The 20205-nt window shown below is 34.4% G+C and overlaps 2 protein-coding genes across 4 annotated transcripts in view; one reads left to right on the top strand and one right to left on the bottom strand.

Moving 5' to 3' along the window:
- The window catches only part of ARHGEF33 (Rho guanine nucleotide exchange factor 33), a 102749-nt gene that overhangs the window by 72625 nt on the left and 9919 nt on the right, over nt 1-20205 (top strand). The gene's annotated exons all lie outside the window — the stretch shown is intronic.
- The window catches only part of SOS1 (SOS Ras/Rac guanine nucleotide exchange factor 1), a 115953-nt gene continuing 96148 nt past the window's right edge, over nt 401-20205 (bottom strand). For 2 of the 3 annotated variants that reach the window (XM_033124509.1, XM_033124511.1), the window contains 8 exons: nt 18723-18885; nt 18103-18220; nt 10389-10561; nt 10066-10182; nt 8299-8563; nt 3753-3797; nt 1904-2022; nt 401-975 (listed from right to left, as the gene is read on the bottom strand). In XM_033124509.1, coding sequence (XP_032980400.1) covers nt 484-975; nt 1904-2022; nt 3753-3797; nt 8299-8563; nt 10066-10182; nt 10389-10561; nt 18103-18220; nt 18723-18885 — 1492 coding nt within the window. In that variant the 3' untranslated portion in view covers nt 401-483. The remainder of the gene's footprint in view (nt 976-1903; nt 2023-3752; nt 3798-8298; nt 8564-10065; nt 10183-10388; nt 10562-18102; nt 18221-18722; nt 18886-20205) is intronic. The other variant, XM_033124510.1, reaches the window with a different exon arrangement.

The raw sequence follows: 20205 nt of genomic DNA, 5'->3' as shown, positions 1-20205 counted from the left end.
TCCTTTGAATGATTTTTAAGAAAATATTCTAAAGTCGGACGAGTGAAAGCAAAGGAAAACAAAGGAGGATATGAAGATCCCTGTTTAAGATTTCTTTTTAAAAAGTGCATAATATTTTGAATTACAAAAACTGTCATCATGTGGGCCTGCTAGACACTAGACTGTATTCCATCCCTTTAATGACAACGATCACTTCACAAAAACAGGACTCTGGCCCACTGGCTGGAAAAAATCCCTTTAATTGAGTTTCAGGTGCAATCAGCTGTCCAATTCCTCTGGATTAGTCTTTCCATATTCTAAACGAATACCATTTTCATTTTATAATTACGTCTAGGTTAAAATTCATTGTCTTTACTGCATCTTGAAGTAGAGTCGTTAGTGTTTGGAGTTCTCATTTTACCTCCTCAGTGCTGGCACATTCAGTGCATCCATTGCCAGCAATGGATTTGGGGACAGGAAAACACACACCCTGCTACAGAGGACTCAGGAAGAATGGGCATTCTCCAACAGTGGTGGTCCATCTCTGTGCATGGATGGGTGTGTGTGCTCCCTTTTGTAAGTTTTGGGAGGGAGTTTAGGGATATGCTGAGAAGTGCTTTGTCGTGGAGGAACAGGTGGCCCAGCAATGGAATGAAGGTCCACTTCTTGTGTCAATGGCGGTGACGGCAGATGCCTTCTGGTGCCATGAGGAGAAGGTGTCTGAGGAGGAGGTGGGGTAAAGGGGGAAGGGCTGTTTGGGAAGAAGGCATTGCCATGATCACTCTTTTTGCCCAAAGGGGGTGGTTGGAGATGTAGTGGTGAGCTTGAGAAAACATCAGGTGTCCTCACAGGTTCTCGTGGTGGTAACAAGGGAGGGCTTTCAGGAGCGTCTGATATAGAGGTCCGGTCTGATATTGAGTATCGTGGTGAATAAGCTTTTGATGTGGGTTGCCTAGGAGGAATTGCTGGGGGGCTGTCCAAATGCTTAGACATAATCTAAGACAAATGAAACAAACAAAACACATTTATTAATAATTTAATTTATGTAGTACCATGAATATATTAAGAATTAAGTTGGGGTTTTCAAACATGCTATTGGAAGAACCCTAGGTATGGATCTGGGAGCTTTGCCTTATGTTTTAAATGGGAAGTTATGCCAATTCATTAAAAAAATTTTTTTCTCAATGTTAAATTTTTACTGTAATTACTTTTCTCAAAATTTTGTTGTTTACTACTGCTTACCTATCACTCAATCTAAGACCGTTTCTGATTTAACATAAGTTACCTGTTAATTTTACAATAAACGTACTATATTAACCTTTCATGATGTTCTGTAAAGGGTGCCTTGACTGGTCCAGGTGCTCTGCCCTCTGGACTTTTTGAGAACCACTGAATCAAGTTAACAATTGGTAAAGAAAGAAGTTTAAATAGGTGGAAAACATAGCTATTTTCAGTCTTTAAGGTCTCTTCTAACCCAGAATTTTCATGAAAATCCCATTTAAAAGCATGTCAGGTTCACTATTAAGGGCTCAGACAGGTATTGTTTAGCATATGCTAAGATACAGTTTCACTTAAAATGTACTTTCATATAAAGCTTCAGACTTCTTCTCTCTGTGTGTATATGTTTTTGAAGAACTTCTTGAGACTATAATACTCTTACTTTATAGATAACACAGTTTTTTCCTTGACAGTACCCCATGATTTAGATTTACTTTGAAAATATACCAAAAAACCCCCACTAATTTCAGAAGAAAAGAAATAAACATTACTGCATGGTAAATCCATATTCAATCCTTGTTTAACCTCACTTAAGCCTAAATACTGAGGTGTTAACCTGATCTAGTAAAAACTAAACTAGGCACAGCAATTGAGCACAATGTAAAGTCAGACCCCCAATTCCAGGTACCAGGATTTTCTACTTCACCTTAGATGGTGACGACTCCGCTGGGGCAGACTCTGGTCGTCTCCGTGGAGGGACAGGAGGGGGGACGGGCCCTTCGTCAGTGCCCTTGGTTAAACTTATAGATGATACTGAAGCAGATCCTGTAGGATGTTAAAATTTTTTTAAAAGTTCGTAGCAATTTTATTTCATCTATTAATCCTGAAAAGCCTTAACGGGAAACTGCGTATATTTATTAAAAGAAATGTACAGAAATACCAAAAGCAGTTCAATAAACCAATATCCAATAGTATTTCCTTTATTAAAGCAAACTGCTATAAAAGCATGCATAAATTTTTTAGCAGAATTTTCAGAAAAAAAGCTGCCTAACATATTCTGTTATTTTGCTTCTTGAACAAAACAACATTCCTATTGTTAATCTATAATTGGAATTTTAAATTTGGGTCTGATTCTCGTATTTCTGGGATAGCAAATTATTAAAAACCTTTGGAATGGTAACTTTTGTTAAGCTTTTGTGATGGGCTCAGTTTTTTCCTCTGAATACATACATATATATAATAAAGTCACTGGATAATCCTTGGGGTTCGTTTCTGATCTTAACCACTGTCCCCAATGTTTCTCCCCAAGGCTGTCAGGGAGAGAATCTAATGTCTGCAGGAAGGGTCTCTTGTCATTTTACTTAGGTATAAGCTCTCCTTGCTGGGTAAGCAAAATCAGGTTCATCAGACTCTAATCTAAAAGTTTCTATTGTGATGGAGCTATTCAAGATGACTGAAGCAGCCCCGATAATAAAAACAGAAATTATGCTAGTATCTAACGAACCTGACTTAAGAATAAGTTGATGAAGTGGCACAAAAAAGGTGAGTAAAGCTTCTAATTGGAAACTATCTTACAGATATTTATGATGACAAAGGCATAATATAGGCTTATAAATAATTACACTTTGAAAGAAATCCTTTATGTTAGTTGATAGCTAGTTTATGAGCACTATCAAAAAAGATATGGAAAAAATACATAAATGATCACTCAAATGATCACTCAAAATCATACTTGATGGGTTCTTTTTTCCTTTAATTATTGACTGCTTTTATTTTGTCAATTAAATGTTATAACAATATAGAACTTAAAAATAGTACTTTATGTACTGATGTGCAAATGAGCAACAATTTGATCACCTACCGTATTTCTTAAGAGACTATGTAAGTTAATTTAGCTTATAACTAATATTTTCTGTTGTACACATTTTGAAATCATTTATATAAAGGACAGCAAAAAACATTAACCTATTAGCTTAAAGTTGATGGAATAATTTGGAATTGGTAGCCTACTTTTAAATTAAAAGCAAATATCTACAATGGAACTTTATTTTGCTTCACAGTGATGAATATTTAGGCTGTATAATTTAAGTAGTTGCAATGATAAGATAGTTCTCCTAAAGTCAAATAACAGTTCTTTGCCTACAGTCTGCACTGTCGCCAGGCTAAGTGTATTTTGTGGTTTAGACACGCATGTAGCTGCCAGCATTCCCATATGCGCATGCATGCTCTTGCTTTTTTTTTTTTTTAAATTGAGCATTAAGAAATATTTAGACCTCTACAGTTGGAAAAGAGAAATGGTTAAATGGGGAAGCCACCCATACAATAATGTTCTTTTAAAAGAGAAAAAGCTTTTACAAAAAGCATGAAAAGTATGTAAGTTTAAGCAAATAATTTATGATCCAAAGATAGCATAAGTGAAGGCCTCACTTCTAAGATGTTGCAAGCAAGGTACCAATGCTGTCAGACCCAAGAAGAGTATTAGCAGGAAAGATTACACTTGGTTTAATTTTTAAAGCCAAAGCGAGAATTATGAGTCTTAAACCAAATATACTAACTTGGGCCATGGGACAGTGTAACTTGAATAAAGACGGTATCGCTGCCTGTGAAAGGAAACAAGAAAAAGTAGATTTTTTTTCTTTCATTGATATATTCAACTCATCTGTAAAAATTTATTTTTGATAAAAATGTTATTTTTGTCATTCTAGTTTAAAGAATGGTATAACAGTCTATAGTGAAAGCTCATTACTACTTACTTTTGAGAAAAATAAAGAATTAAATTGAGTTAATATCATATTGGGAGTTTTGAATATTCCTTTTAGATTCACTAGTTGATGTCATAATAATTAAATGAAAAGTATTCATGAGAAAACTAAAATATCCCATATTAGTGGAAGACTTTTAAAAAATATATAAACCCAACTGAGCAAAGAATTCAGCTGGACATATAGAAATATGTCATGTGCTAAAGATTACTTTGAAAACTCAAATTTGTGAAATAAATAGTAAATAATCAATGTTATATAGAAAATAAAAGGGATTTCTTACTAATGTTACTATTATATACCTTTGAAAATGTTCTTGAGGCATATATTCTCATCATAAAATAACTACAGCTTTGGATATTACCAAACAAGCTTGAAAGTGATATATCTACTTTCCTTTCATATTCTTGAACACCTTTTTCTTTAAAAAAAAAAAAAATCAATAAAATTTGGTGCTTGGACACATGTTATACAGGCAACTCACTGATAAACTTAGAATGTCTAATTTCAGTAATGTTAATTCTTTTAAGAAAAAAATTGAAAAATCATAAAAGCCAAAGCCCCAAGAGCATTGAAATAGAAAAAAGGAGACAAGAGGCTAACCCTTACTGGTTTTAAGTCAATACAGTCATTTATGTTACGCTGCCTCATATTACCAATAGATAATGTCCAACAGACTAAAATAATTCCTGTAATACTAGACGGAGCTGATTTTTTAAAATTCAGGTTTCTCTAAGTTTTGCATAATAGGCAGTCACTGAAATAATTTGGACCTCGGTTTTGTCCAGCTTTTTTGGTCAGAACAAGGATAATTTTACATTCCAGGCTCAGCTGGCAATAATATTAATTTGATTGGTTATATAGCTACAGTGGTCTTATTTCCCAGACAGCCCCAACTTCAAATAATTTACCCGATTATCTCCTTTCCATCTGTACTGATATTTATTTGGCGGCCACAGTTACTAAAGGATAGCAACCCAGCTAATACTAATAATCTCAGAAGATTAAAATTCATTTTTATACTTTGATATTAAATGAAGCTATTGCTCTGTCAATGATTCTCGTCACTACTTCCTTATTAGGCACCTATGACGTAACAGGGTTAAGGGAGTATCCAGCTCTAGTTTTTACCTACTTCTGTATTTTCTGCTTGGAAAGGAAATAAATATGCCTCCTGGAGAGAAGCCTCAAGAACATGGTAGTACACTTAGTACAATATAGAAATAAAATCAAAACACAAAGCTCAGGACAGCTACACACTGCAGGCTTTTAGAAAGAATGATTATGCCTATGCACATAGATGCAGGCTTGGCTTTCATCCTATTTATATACAGCATTCATGCCTATGGTAAATTTGGGGCACTTTTCGAATTTGTCACTTTAAACTAATTGCTTGGTCTCTCAGCTGGGAAAATGCTATTTAAAAACTCTTACAATTATACAAGCTTTAATCAAGAAATATATACTGAAAATTCTTGTCAGCCAGTACTGAACAAATTTATTGATAATGACTTAGGAGTGAAATCCAATGAATTAAAATAGTAGTAGTTAAGTACAAATCCCAAACAATAGATCAGTGGTTCTCATTCTTGGCTTGTACATTAGAACCCCCTGGGGAGTTTTTAAAAAATACTGATGCCCAGTTGCCAGTGCCAGACTAATTCAAGCGTGGGCTTGAATTATATTTTTAAAGCTCCTCAGGGGATTGTAATATACAGTCAGGTTTGAAACCATTGTTGAAGACACTCTCTAATTTATAAGTGAGTCATTCTTAAAATAGGACCAAGCATTTTCCTATAGAAAACATTTATATAAATCATGGATAACTTCTTTAGTTCACAAAAGCCTGCTAATGCAAATGTATTTGGGATTAGAAACTAATCACCTACAACAATCTTCTATGAAGAAAATCCTTGCATTCCAGCTTGAAATACTTGGAATACCTCTTCTGCTGTCAAAGCGTCCCCTAAGGGGTGGAGCTAACGCTCATCTGTAGCACAGTCCAGGTCAGACCTTTGGCTCCCCTTTATGACTAGGCAGCCTTCAAACAGGAAGGTCCTAAGAGCATTTCATCCTCCTCTCTTCCTTGCTATCGCAGCTGGTGCTCTTTCCCCTTTCCCAGCCACTATCATTATCACCTGAGAGGTGGACCTGGCCAGAGCAAGGTGTGGAGCAGGACTCTGCATGTGAGCGTGTGGATAGCTGCACTAACCAGGGGGCCGGTTTTCTTCTCTCTCTGTCTTGACTACACAGCTTTACATGACCATTCTTGCCCATTCTGTGGTTATCTGTTTAACTTCTACAGCATTATGTCTTCACCATTCATTGAGCATTTGCTAAGCATTTACACATCTCTGGTAAAGCTTGCAATCTTACTGAGAGATGAAAAAATGATTGTAGTATAAAGAGAATCACAGCATTTACAATGGTTAAACATTTAACTATGATTTTCTTTTTACTATGATTATTTTTCATCTCTCAGTAAGAGTGTATGCTTTACCAGAGAAGATGTGTAGTGCTTGGCAAGGAGTGAAATATACAACAGATACTGGCTGAATATATTAATTACTGGTTTTAAAATAAATTCTTTTGGGATAAAAACTTTAAGAAGCAAAAAAGTACTATTATAACTAATCAAAATTCTAGTCAAACTTTGCCTTTTTGAAAAACGTAAGCAGTGGAACTTTCTGCTGCTTCATATTGAGTGGAATATGTTCAGATGACATAAGAATGTAGGCATAGTAGCTCTTACCTGCCAGAATCTAGGGAAACAAAGAAATAGGGATTCACTCTGGTGGCAACACAGTGGTTGGCAAGTAGGGCGCTCTGGTGACCTCTCCTCCCTGTCCCTCCCCCGCCCGCCCCCCCCAGCAGATCTGTTAAGCAGAAGTGGGGTCAATAGCAGATGAGGACCTTTAATACACATAGGCCACTGGTAAGTTTTAAGTAAGGGACTAACTAAGCATTCAGGTAGTTTTATATTATGCTGGTTCATTTGAATTCAAAACCAGTTATTTTCAATTTTTATTAAGAGCAAAGGGAATAGTAATAGGGGTTTTCTTTATTGCAAAGAAAGGGAAATTGAGAAAATCCTCAAGGTTAAGATTACAAAGCCTAACTCCTAGAACAATGGTTTCTCCTAGGTCAGTGCTCCTCAACCTCTTCCCCCATAATGTCATGGTGTCTCTGAGTTTTGGATTCTATTCTGTCAGATACTACAGCAAAATTTGATCTTGTACATTGAGCTAAGACAGCCAAATGGGGAGAGCACGAAGAAGTGGTTGTGAGAGGGTTAAAGGTGGATTAGATTCAAGTTATGATTTAATAATGAACAAGTGAAAAAAGGTAGCGTGTTCTCAGTAGAGCTTTAAAGCTCTGTATGAAATTGATTAGGAAATTAATAAAAGCAGGGTAATCTACATATAAAAGGCAGCCTCTTCAAAGGGCTAGAGCTGAGTTAAACAGTTTGGTAGCCACTAGCTACATGTGGTTAGTGATCACTTGAATATGGCTAGTCCAAATTGAGATGTGCTGTGAGTGTAAAATGCACACTGGATTTTGAAGATTTAGAACAAAAAGAGAACATAAAATATCTCATTAATATATTTTCATATTGATTTCATGTTCAAATGACAATATTTTACAGATACTGGGTTAAATAAAATAAAATAAATTTTACCTCTTTTTTTTTAATGTGACTATAGAACATTCAAAGTATACATGTGGCTCACATTAAATTTTACTGGATAATACTGATATAAAAACAAGAAAGGGATGAGCAATAGTATGCAGACTATGAGATTTGAATGGCTGGGTTTGAAAGCATAGGCAGTGTATTAGCAGGCACTATATACCTTCTGCTGGATGGTGTAGACTGAGAAAGATTAAGTAAGAGTTTGAATTTGATAAACTGCGATATTAGAAACTACAGAGTTTGGTGGGAAGGAAATGATGTACTGAGTAGTATTCAAATATAATAATTTTGGAGGCAGCATTTAAAGCACTGGACTGATATTCCTTTCAGATTTTAGGAGTTTGTTACCTCTGGATATGAGGGATGCATTTTAAATTCACCAGTTGAAAACAAATGCTCAAATGAAGTTTAAACTACCAATTTCATCACAAAAAAGTATGATCAATTTAAAGAGGGCTGTTCCAGCAATATTTTAAAAAATTTTAAGGTGCTAGAGTTTAGAATTTGTTTTATATTTTTATAATAATATCTTTGGAAATGGTATTTGTCTACAAATTTACAACAAATAAAAAAATATTCTTTTTTTAGGTCTATCACATATAATATTAACAATTACTTTAAAGCACTTAAAATTTTAGCACTTACTTGAGTGAAAAGGGCTCGAATGATCAGAATCAAATACGCTGCAAACATCTGTGGTACTAGAAGCACCAGAAGCAGGAGGAGGTGTTAACGGTGTTCTTGGAGAATTTGGTGCAGATGCTGTACTTTCTGTTTCACTTTCAGGGATCCTACTATAGCTAATTTTCCTTGGCTCCTGCTGCAGAGGTGTGGGATGTCTCATGGTACCTGGTCTTGGGTTTGATGGACGAACTCCAGGAGATTTTAGAGGATAGCTATATTTTTTTGGCTGTAGACACATCAAAAGAAACACAATACTTACAACACCATAACAGAAAGGAAGGTTTGTCTACATATATGCTTTATAAAATTCAACTAATATTTAGGAAAACCATAAACCACTAATAAAGAAGTTACATAATGGTTCGAATTAACGTCTTCAAGTTAAAGCATTAACATTCCATTTCCATAACCCTTGGCTATCTAAATTACTAGGGAATGAATTTCTTTAAATAATTGAGTCTTATTCTTATAAATACCAGAGTATTCATTATTTTAATATTTTTGGATAGAAATCTTCCTAAGATATGTTGTATATTTCTCTGGCTTTTTAAACAGACTATGTTGAACTAATTTAACCATACTGGAAAAGCCAGGGTCATTATGAATTATGATACCTTATTACCCTGTTTCCCCAAAAATAAGACCTAGCCAGACAATCAGCTTTAATGGGTCTTTTGGAGCAAAAATTAATATAAGACCCGGTATTATATTTATTATATTAATCATATTATATTATAAGACCAGGTCTTATATAATAGTAAAATAAGACTGGGTCTTACATTAATTTTTGCTCCAAAAGATGCAGTAGAGCCGATTGTCCGGCTAGGTCTTATTTTCGGGGAAACATGGTATGCTATAATACAGTGATGCCATCAGGATCATTTGAGCTATTTACAAATGCATTAAATTGCCTGAGTTTTCATCTGTACGTTTATGTTAGTTTTATGGAATTTTCTTACAGAATTATCACTTCTCAGTGAGATATTTGCATGCCTCATTGGAACAGATTATTGCCAATTTGCTGTTTTTAATCCACCTTTTAAAAAACTGTTTTAGGCCTTGAGAAATAGTCTTGTGAGGTAATGGCATAGGCTTTAATGCCAAGACATTTATGAGATTTATCTTGGTTACTTAAAAGCCATGCCATTTATGTGTCTTCTTGACTATCTTGTGAATAAAAGAGATTATATTTAGTTCAGTGAGGTGGTGATACTGTACATAAATTTGGCCAAGCACTGACAAGTAATAAAAAACAATGGAAACTTTATTTTCCCTGAAAAGGTATCTTAGTCAAACCTGTTATTTGTATGGCTAATGATTCATGGTTAAAAGTTCTTATAAGTCATTACTTTGAAAGAAATCCTAAGTACATATATCATAAGTGAACTAGTATAAATTAATCAAATTTCCTCTCCTTAAAATAAATTTTGAATAATTTTTTGTTTAAAAATAAAAACTTTCATATTTTCCTAATTTCTTCATCTATATCAAGATTTATTCAGGTTAATATTAATGCTCATTTATGTGGAGCCAAGTGGGATATTCCTGAGCATACTTATTAAGCACCTATTCATTACTTTCATCCATCACATGGGTACTTCATCCCTGAATGCCTTTACAGAAAACTAATCTGTACAACACATATGGTAGGGATGGCACCACCAGATATAGATGACAACTGCAGAAAATACATAAATGAAAAAAATATATAAATATATGAATGCTTACAAATCTTGGGAGAGGCTTAGGGTTTCGTGGTTCTATTTCTAGGGATTTGTTGAAAAGATAATCTGTGAATTCTTTTTCCATGCTATTTCCCATTGGATTCAAGTTTTCAAAGAACCTCTAAAATAAATGCAAAGAAACAAACAATTATTAATATTAAATATTTTAAATTCAGTTTGAAATTCATGAAAATAATTTAATATTTAACATAAGAAAATTTGAATTATTTAAGTTTTATTTCCCTTTTCCTCTTCCACAAGATAAACCTGCCTTTTATCAGGCAGTTTATAAATCAGAAATATGTATACTCAAATAATTCAACTTACTTTGATATCTGATTCTACTCGTAAACAATAAGGCTGATTTTGGTACTGCTGGATCTCTCCTGTTATTTCTGCTACTTTCCTCCTTTTACTAAAGTTTATGAGCTCTTTTCCATGCCTTTTTAGGACCTCAGGGTTGCCTTCTTCTGTTTTCAAGATATTAGTTAGATAAATTCCTAGAAGATATAATTAAATTATTTCAAGGATAAAGAAGTGAAAAGCTAGTTTATTTTTTCTTTCTCAGTAATCGTAGGTATTTTACACTATACCATCTCAATCACCATGACCAAAGAATCAAGGCACAGATTTCCATTTCATGAAAAACAACAAGCTAAATAAAGATTATCAAGAAAAAGATTTTTGTAAGTATCAAATTCTGTGGCAAACTGAAGTTTTATAAATACCCAAGAAAAAGAGACCAAATTTAACAAAGTTAATAGATTTTTCAGGAGGAATAATCAGTTTTTCCTTACCCGCCAAACCACATTATTTGATGTAAGTCACGGTTTTGTAAAAGGAACTTTAAAAACAACCTGTCATTAATAAACACATACTTTTGGCAAAAGGGGAAAACGTTAAATTCAGAGGATCATACTTTCTGCTTACTCAGCTCTTGAGGCCCCACAAGAGCTTCTTAGGATTTGGCATTCAGAGGTAGTACTGTTTGGACAGGCTCACTCATGGAAATGTGGAAGGACCTGGAAGCCTGTCACACAGAGACTGTGTATAATGTATGTATACTTCTAGAATTAGTGGCAACCTGGTAAGGAGTGCCTGTTTCCACATCACTGCAGGCTGTACACTGGATGAAGGGAATGAACAACACAACAAGCACTTTAGTTCTTTACACAGCCCTCTGGTGCCGGGAGCACTTTAGTTCCTTTCTGTTCTAGCCTGAAGGTTCTGGAGTCAACTCTGCTGCTTTCTACTTGCATGATCTTATGCAAGTTGCTTAGCCATTCTGTGCCTTGGTTGTCTAACTTGTAAAATGAGGATAGCAGCCTTGTTGTGAGAAATGAGTAAATTTACATATAGGTTTAGAATAGGGCCTGACCAAAAGTAAGTGCTTCATCAGCTATGATTGTGAGTGTTGATGCTGTTGTTGCCATTCTTGCCCTATTCTCTATGCTTCTGACTTTCCCCCTACAGGGCTGACTGTTATGCTTTGGGGGAAAAGGAGAGTGTGTGAACATCTGAGTTCATTCACTCAGTACACATATACTGAGTCCCCACTGCATGCCAAGCACTGCATTAGGTACTGCAGCGATTAATAGAAAGACGGACAAGACACACAGTCCATGACCACAGGGAGTTCAGAGCTTTGAATGTCGGCTATTACAGTACAATCTGGTAAGTGCTAGATTAGTACTAACACAGAAGATGCTATGAGAGCACAAAGGAGGTATGCCTAACTCTGCCTGACCTGGTGGGAGTAAAAAAGCATCACAGATGAAGTGATGCTTAAAGTAAGTCTCAAAAAATGAGTAGAAGTTTAGTAAGTAGAAGAAGATGGAAGGGCATTCTAAGCAAAGCAGCAGAGTGTACAAAGGCACTGGTTTGTGAGGAAGCTTGGAAGGCACATGCAGAGAAAGTGTGTTGCTTGGTATGGCTAGAGCACAGGGGTTTGGTGTGTGGTGGAGGAGGAGTGGCAGGGTGTGAGGATAGACATAAGCAAGGGATCAGTAGTTCTAATCCCTGCTCCATCACTGCAGGTTGTGCACTGGATGGGGAAGAGAATGAACAAAAGAACAGGCACTTTAGTTCTAATCACGTATTAGTGGTTCTAACTGCTTTTGTGTTACGGACATACTTTTAAATACTGGAATTTTTGGCCACATTCTTTCAAAGATTAAATGACTCAAAATCAATAAATAGTGAACAAGTTAGCAATTATGAAACATGACAGACATCAGTGCCTGTTTGATTCTATAAAGTATCCAGTTATTAAGTGTATTAGTTACTTGATTATTTCTCAGCACCTAGGCCACTCTTGATTATATGAGTAGACTTGTAAGACAAATTTCCATGTGTTCTAGTAGGCACAGGCTCTTTTATTTTCCACAGCTGTCTGTTGGCTCTTTTACTTGCAGCCAGTTATATTCTCCTCTACACTGTTGCGTGATCCACTTAACTCAATGTTCAGTCTGACAAATAAGTTCATAACAGTACACATATTTAATGCAGCCAAAATAAACTTTTCATATTGGTCACAAATTGATGGCCTAACTGTGAAGAGTTTGTGAGTAGCAGCACCTGGACTGGGTCATGAGGAGCCTTCTTAAAAGAGCTTAACTTTAATCTAGTAGGTAATTAGGAAATTATTAGTATCTTTGCATTCTAAAAGGATTACTCTGGCTGTACTGTGAAGCCAGATGGTTTAGAACAGGGGTGTCCACACTGCGGCCCGCAGGCCAACTGCGGCCTGCAATCCATTTTTAATTGGCCCGCAGCAAATTCCAAAAATATATTTAGTTTACTTAAATAAACCAGGTGAGGCAATACGTACTTCACCTCGAGTGAGTGGCCCGGCTGTTTGTGTATTTTACCGCATATGGCCCTTGGTGAAAACTGTTGAAAAAAGTTTGGACACCCCTGGTTTGGAAGAAGTTAAGCCTAGAAGCAGGAAGATCAGCTAGCGGGATCAAATAATCCTGGTGAGATGATGAGAGCGTACAGGGATAGAATGGAGTGTATAAATGAACTGATTAGCTGGTTAGGGCAGAGGGTGGGGGCAGTAGGAAGGAAGGCTCAGCTTTGTGCTTGAGTGACTGAATGGCTGATGATGTGACTGACACAGGGAACATGGGGGATAAGTTATGGGACGTTGTAGGTGTTAAAAGTATACTTGAATGAAGTTATGAAATGCTTACACACAGCATTTTGGGATCCCTCAGGATAAAATTTGGAAATCATTTTATGACAAATTAATGGCTAGTTAAAAGGAGAACAAATGATCAAAGAGGTAGTGTCCAAACTTTGTTGATCATATACAGCATCAGTAAAAAATGTGTAAGCATGCATACTCAATGTTTATACACACATATATACATATAATTTTTGAATTAAAAACGTAGTACAAATGTATACATATACCTGAATATTACATACTATTAAGGCTTAATTTTTTTCAATAGGTCATTTTACATACCCTGTGGAGACAGTTGTTCGAGGGAGAGGGAAAGCAGAGCATTATGACATAAATAATGAAGAAGGGTGAGGTTCCACGTTCTTGCTGATACCCTTCCTAACCCTTCCCGGAAAAAGGGGCTGCTCAGGATTCTAGGTTCCCATAGCACTTTATTCACACTTCGAGTTACACATCTTTACAATACAGTATTATATTTACTACACGATGCTTTATTTTTCTGCTCTTTCAAGGGGGCTTATTGAGGGTAAGACTATGTTTTATTTGCCTCTCTATTCTCAGCACCTAGCTAGCGCTGGGCCTGGCACATACAGGCATTCAGTAAATGTTTCTGAATGAATGAAAGAAGTATATTACTACAGAATAGAAGAGAAAGCATTTGGAGAACAGACCAGGATGTAAGAGACGTATAGTCAATTTTAAAATGGCAGGAAAGCAAGAGTAGAGATGAGTCAAATTGACAAGAAACAGAAGGACACAAAATTAGAGCTGTGTAAAAGAGCAAAGCCAAAGCTACAGGTTTAGATGTTTGTGCGGGGAGGTGAGACGTGGTTGAGGAAGGAATCTACATCTTTTTACCTTAGAAGGAATGTTAGTTTGCTCATACATGTCCATTCTCCCTATGAGTAGAACATTTTAGTGTCTGTAGGAAAATTGGGATATGAACCAGTGGTCTGGCATAGAATTCATTCGAAGGTGAAATTGCCTGACTTTTATTCTGTAAATGGTGCACTGTCAGCAAAAGACCCAAATAAGAATTTTAGTAAGATGACAGAGGAAGTAAAAGTGTCAGATACTACCCCTGATCCTCCCATAGAGGGAAAAAGAAACAAAACCAGTATGCCGAATTAAGGATAAGAATCTGGCAGGAGTTTCTACAAACTATCTGGAAGGAGTTTCTACAGACTATCTAGACAAGATGGAATTAAGAAACAACTCTACCTACTGGGTCAGAACCATGAAAGGTTGCCTGGCTAACTCCGAACACTGATAACCTTTAGCTTTGGAATAGCAAAAGTCTTCCTAGAGTAGCAGAAATGGCCAGATACAATTCAAATAAATTACTTAAAAGAGCAGAGGCTCAACAACCAGGAAGATAAGCAGAAATGGGTACGAAAGCTGACAGGTAGGCTGTCTGTACCTATCAAACTACCTACACATGTTTGTATCATGCAGCTCACCTTAAACCACAACGAACTGTACTCTAAATCCAGGTCTGAAATGTTCTTTGTTCATATAACAACATGTTGTGAAGACTAGTAGTTAGTTCATCTGAGAGAGTACTGTGGAGAGTTCAGTTTGTGTGAATAAATACCCACCTATCAGGGTCATAGAGTAGCAGGGGCCAAATCGTGAGTCCAGAGGCTTTAGGATAGATACTATAAGTAGCATGACTACACGCTCAGTTAGTGCTACGTATTTTTCACTTTTTCTAAGCATCTGACATAATCCCTGATACTTAGTGGGTATTCGAGAAATATTTGTTGACGGATTAAATGAGATGAACATCAGACCTATCCAGGTTGCTCCCCATCTCCCTTGTATGAACTGGCACCATAATCACCACACTTGAAAGTAAATGCATAGACTTGAATGTTTTACCAGAAAGAGAAAATTAATGAACTCAATAGTTTTATCAAGAATTTTTTGGGGAAAAAGTCCTCAGGAAAACAGAATAAATTAATAATGATAAAAAGTAATACATGACATAAAAAACAAAATCAGAGAGAATTGAAGATTTTATCTTTTGGAAGAAAAAAGCAAATTAAAACAAACAAGCACAAATAGAAATGGGAAAGATATATCACAAAGGAGAGTAGTTGTAAAAATAACATTTTTATAGATATAACTGAATGCTAGTATTTTTAAAATAATGAAATGAAACAACTGAAATTAAAATTAAGGAAGAAAAAAAACATTATTAGAGAATTATATTCTACAAAGGATTACAGATCCAGATAGCTTTTCTTTTGGAATATTTCAAAATTTAAAGGCTAGATCATTTCATGATATTCCAGAATACAATAAATAAGATGGAAAGGTACTTAACTCATGTTACAAAGTAAATCTAACCGTAATAACAAAAGCTGAAAAATATAGTACACAAAGAAAAACCATAAATCAATGTTAATTATGAGGATGGATGCAAAAATCTTAAATGAAATGATAATGAACAGGATTCATTTGTATATTTAAAAGATTAATCCACCATGAATAAATGCGTTTAATGTTAGTAAGTAGGAAGGTTAAGTATTAGTAAATCTATCATTTTAATTTGCTAAGCAAGAAAAATATTTCTCTAAGATGGCAAACTATAAAAGTAAATGTATATTGCTAACAAAAACACAGGAGATGACTATAAACTTTCTTAACATAAAAAGCATCTAATCAAGCAAATAGAAAAATTATACCTATTTCTGCTAAAACTGAGAGTAAAACAGAGCTGTTTATCATTACTGTTTAACATTTATTTAGGAAGATATGATCAGCGTTATAAGGCATAACAGAAATAAAATCAAGGGAAGAGCATTATCATTATTGGCAGACATAATTAAATATTTAGAAAATCCAAGAAAATTAAAAATTGACTATTAAAGGGTTATAGACATAGAATGAATGCCATTCACAACCAAAAACATCTAGAAAAAAAGCTATGTATCATAAATTATCTTTCTTAATTAATTGATTGTTTCAACTGTATTATGAGGAATTACCCTCCTCCCTTATAAAGTTCATTTGGAAAAATAAAGAGACAAAACTGGCAAAGAAAATACTGAAGAAAAATTGAAGAACCAACTTTATCGCATATGAAAATACTGTAAAGCAGAGTTTCTCAGCCTTGGCACTGCTGAGCTGTTGGACTGGGTAATTCTTTGTTGTGGGGGCTGTCCTGTCCATTGCAGGATACTAGCAACATTCCTATCCTCTGCCCACTAGATGCCTCTAGCACCTTTCAATTACAACAATAAAAAATGTCTCTAGACTTTGCTAAATGTTCTCTGGGGAGCAAAAACTGTCCCCATTTGAGAATCACAGATTATAAAGTGACAATCATTAAAACTGGGGAATTAGTATAAGAACTTAATGGGAAACTATTTATTAAAGTAGGAGGTACTATATGTAAATGGGAATAAAGAAGAATTAATAAACCTGGGTCAACAAAAAAATAATTTGGTGGAGAAATAAATTTGAATATTTCAAATGATATCTAAAAGAAACTTCAATTTGATTAAAGAGTTAAATATAATTTTAAAAGTCAAGTCATAAAGCTAGGAGAAAATTAATGAATATTAAATTACTAGACTGGAAGAATTTTCTAAGGTTAGAACCAATAGAAATCATAATGGGAAAGATGGACATTATAGAATTTACAAAGTATTTTAAGTTGTTAACATATGTTAAAGAATAAAAACTACAAGGCAGATTGGTAAAATATCTAGGTCAAGAAATTATTCTCAAATACAGAAAAATATGAAGATATTCATTATAACATTACTTAGGAAAGCCAAAAAGCTGGAAACAATGTATATGCCCAATCACAGGGTAATAGTTAAATAGTCATACCAACTTTGTGGAATATTATACAGTCATTATAAATGATAATTATGAAGACTAATAAAACGCAACATATTTAGGATATGGTAAATGAAGAAAGTAAACAATAGTGTATACATGTCATACAATTATAACTATACAATGTGCATAGCAAAAAAATTAGAAGTTAATACAAATAGGTTGGTTATAAAGCCTTAAAAAATGTGGGAAAATATGATATGTTAATTGAAAAAATCAGGACATAACAATATTATATGCAATATAACGTAAAGCTACATAATCTATAAACAGATGAGAAAATGGCTAGAAGAAAATATACCACATACTAAAAAGACTAAACATCAGACATATAATAGAGATCAGAATTTTTGTAAGCATTCAGAGGAAGAATCATCAGCGCACATATACAGGCAGAGAAAAGAAATCAGGGTGAAAGAGATATTAAAAATATGAAATATAGGGAAAAAAATGACAGAATAAGACTGTCATTATAAGAATAAAACCTACAGGAAGGGAGAGGATTCAGAGGGTAGATGTTTCAGTCTTAAAAGGAAGAAAACGGCACTTCCTTTCTCTGGTGCAGAAGGGAAGGAAAAAGGGGTAGGTAAAATTGTGATGTGCAGAAGGTGTGCGCCCAAAGGCACATGTGCAGTGATTTAAGCCATGTGAAAACGTTTACAAGAAACATGATTATAAATATGGATGAGTATGGCCATACCTCTTTTGTAGAGTGTTTGGTTTTTTAAAATTCAATAAAAAGATTTCTATTAATATACAAACACAAGTAAGCATTATATAATATCAAATGGCTGCTCAAGAAATAAAAAGTGGAATGTATATATTGGGCTTTATCTTAAAACCTCCTAACAGAGAAAAATTCTAAGAGGATTAAGGTGATAAATATTTGTTAAATAAGTATTTTCTGCTGCTATATAACACATGTGTAAACTCAGTCATTTAATGAAATAAGTGTCTTGTTTTATCCAAAAACACAATAAAAATTCAAGAAATGCTCACCAAAGAAAGGCACACATGGTGGATTAATAGACCTGAGTTTTGCCAAATACTTCTTATAGTGATCTTCACTTAATTCATGAGCTTCTTCTAAAATTTTCTTTTGGCGACTTGGTATTTGCTACAATAAAAAAATAATATTCAGGGAACATAAGTTTACAAAAGGAATCAAAGGTTTTGCCAAAAAATGCCAGGCTAAGAGTAAAGCCCAAACAGAACTGTATCAGTTTGATTCTAAGAAGAATACTGCCTCAAAGAGACAATCTCCATGGGCTCTAGTACAAACTTACAGGTGTGTGTGTGCACATCTATCTCAAATATAGTTTATCTTGCCATTCCTCACACAATTATGTGAGCATAATTGTACATTATATTACAAATTAAGTGCTGAAAGCTTTTTTTCTTCTTCTAACTTAGGCTAGGATTTGTAAATATATTTTAATGAGAATGCCAAATTTAAAAAGAACAATCATTCAAAATTTTGATAATTCCATCTTTTAAACTGTTACTGAATAGACAGATGAGGCACTTAAAAATTAAAGATCATAACTGTTAAAATTCTGATTCTTAGAACAGGGAATGGAAGTTCATTAAAAAAAAGAAAAAAGTCTATACAAACCTACCTCAAACGTGTGGTCTAGCCTGTAAACAGGTGAGGAGTTCATAGCACTGACAACCTCAAGGACACCATTGAAGTTGTTCAGCTCTTGAAAGACTTGCAGAATCTCAATTATTCGACTCACCACAGCTACTCTTTCTTCTAAGTTTTCAGTTTCTACAATACATCTGGGAATCAAAGACAAAAAATGAATTAAAAAATTTGTAATTTTTCCAACAAAGATGTGATTTAAATAATTTAGTAAATAAAATAATGTACAGAGGTGTGTGGCTATAGTGTAACCATAGAGATTATATATTCAGAATGATAGGTAAGTAGGAGGCTGGATGACAAGGCAGTACCTTCAGTCAGGCACGCTGCTCTTCACTGTTTTCTGGACTAATACCAGTCAATCGTTTTTCCACTGTATCTGGTGCATCCTCTCTCAGCATTAGAATCAACTGCTGAGTCTAACATCTTGTTGAATGTATGCTAGTTTTGGGAATGTGGTTTTGTTCTCGGGGAATTTATTCTAGAATTTAAGAATTCCGTATCTCCTATTCATCTAATTGCAAGATTTTAGTGATTAATGCTTAATTTCTTCGATCTATAGAAATAATTAGCTACATTTCTAGGAATAGCTCTTATGTTACATAAGCACTGTAAAATTAAAAGTCAGTGAAAGTATTTTACCACAATTAAGAATAATATTTTAAAAATTGCTTAGAAAGAAAAAAAGTCAATGAAAACAAAAACGCTTTACATTTAAATACGAAGAATCCTTGGAAAGTATATATATCCTGGTAAATATCTAAAAGTAAATATACTATGCTCAAAAAAAGAAAAAAAATTCCTCAGTGGACATTTACTTTTTATTTCTAATATTTGAGAGAATTTATTTACTAATCAGTTATCAGTAAAGAAAAAAGACATTTTAAACTTGGTTTTTAATAATGTAATATTAAACAGCTTATAATCTAAGAAAAAACAGAATAGATAAATGGAAAAACTAAATAATATTAAACATTGTTAAGAATGTAAAGTTGCAGATTACATTATTCTCTAATGCGGCTGATATAACACTAAAAAAAAAAACCATTGCAAAACTATCAAAATAAATTTGCCTTATCAAATTAAACATAGCATGTTTAAATGTTTAAAGCATTAGCTGGATATATTCTAGCTAACTGGTTAGCTGGACATTTAAAAAGGTGCAAGTATAATATGTTTATATCTTTTACTTATTTCAGTTGATATTAAGTAGGTATATAAACTGATATCACTTGTGGAGCTTTTGTAACAATTAGGTAAGTCTGAGGTGATTTATCCATGGATGACTTCAATTCTAATGCACATCCACAGCTAAGAACTACTGCGGTAAAGGAACAGGAACCTCTCACATTGAAATGGCAGGAATTGGAACCCTTGTACACAGCTGATGATGGGAATGCAAAATAATATAGGCACTATGGTAAACAGTATGGAGGTTCCTCAAAAAATTAAATATA

This window comes from Rhinolophus ferrumequinum, chromosome 13 (genome assembly GCF_004115265.2).
Source record: "Rhinolophus ferrumequinum isolate MPI-CBG mRhiFer1 chromosome 13, mRhiFer1_v1.p, whole genome shotgun sequence".
In the NCBI taxonomy this organism is placed as follows: domain Eukaryota; kingdom Metazoa; phylum Chordata; class Mammalia; order Chiroptera; family Rhinolophidae; genus Rhinolophus; species Rhinolophus ferrumequinum.
The sequence above is the reverse complement of the archived record's forward strand: the minus strand, read 5'-3'. Positions and strand labels throughout refer to the sequence as shown.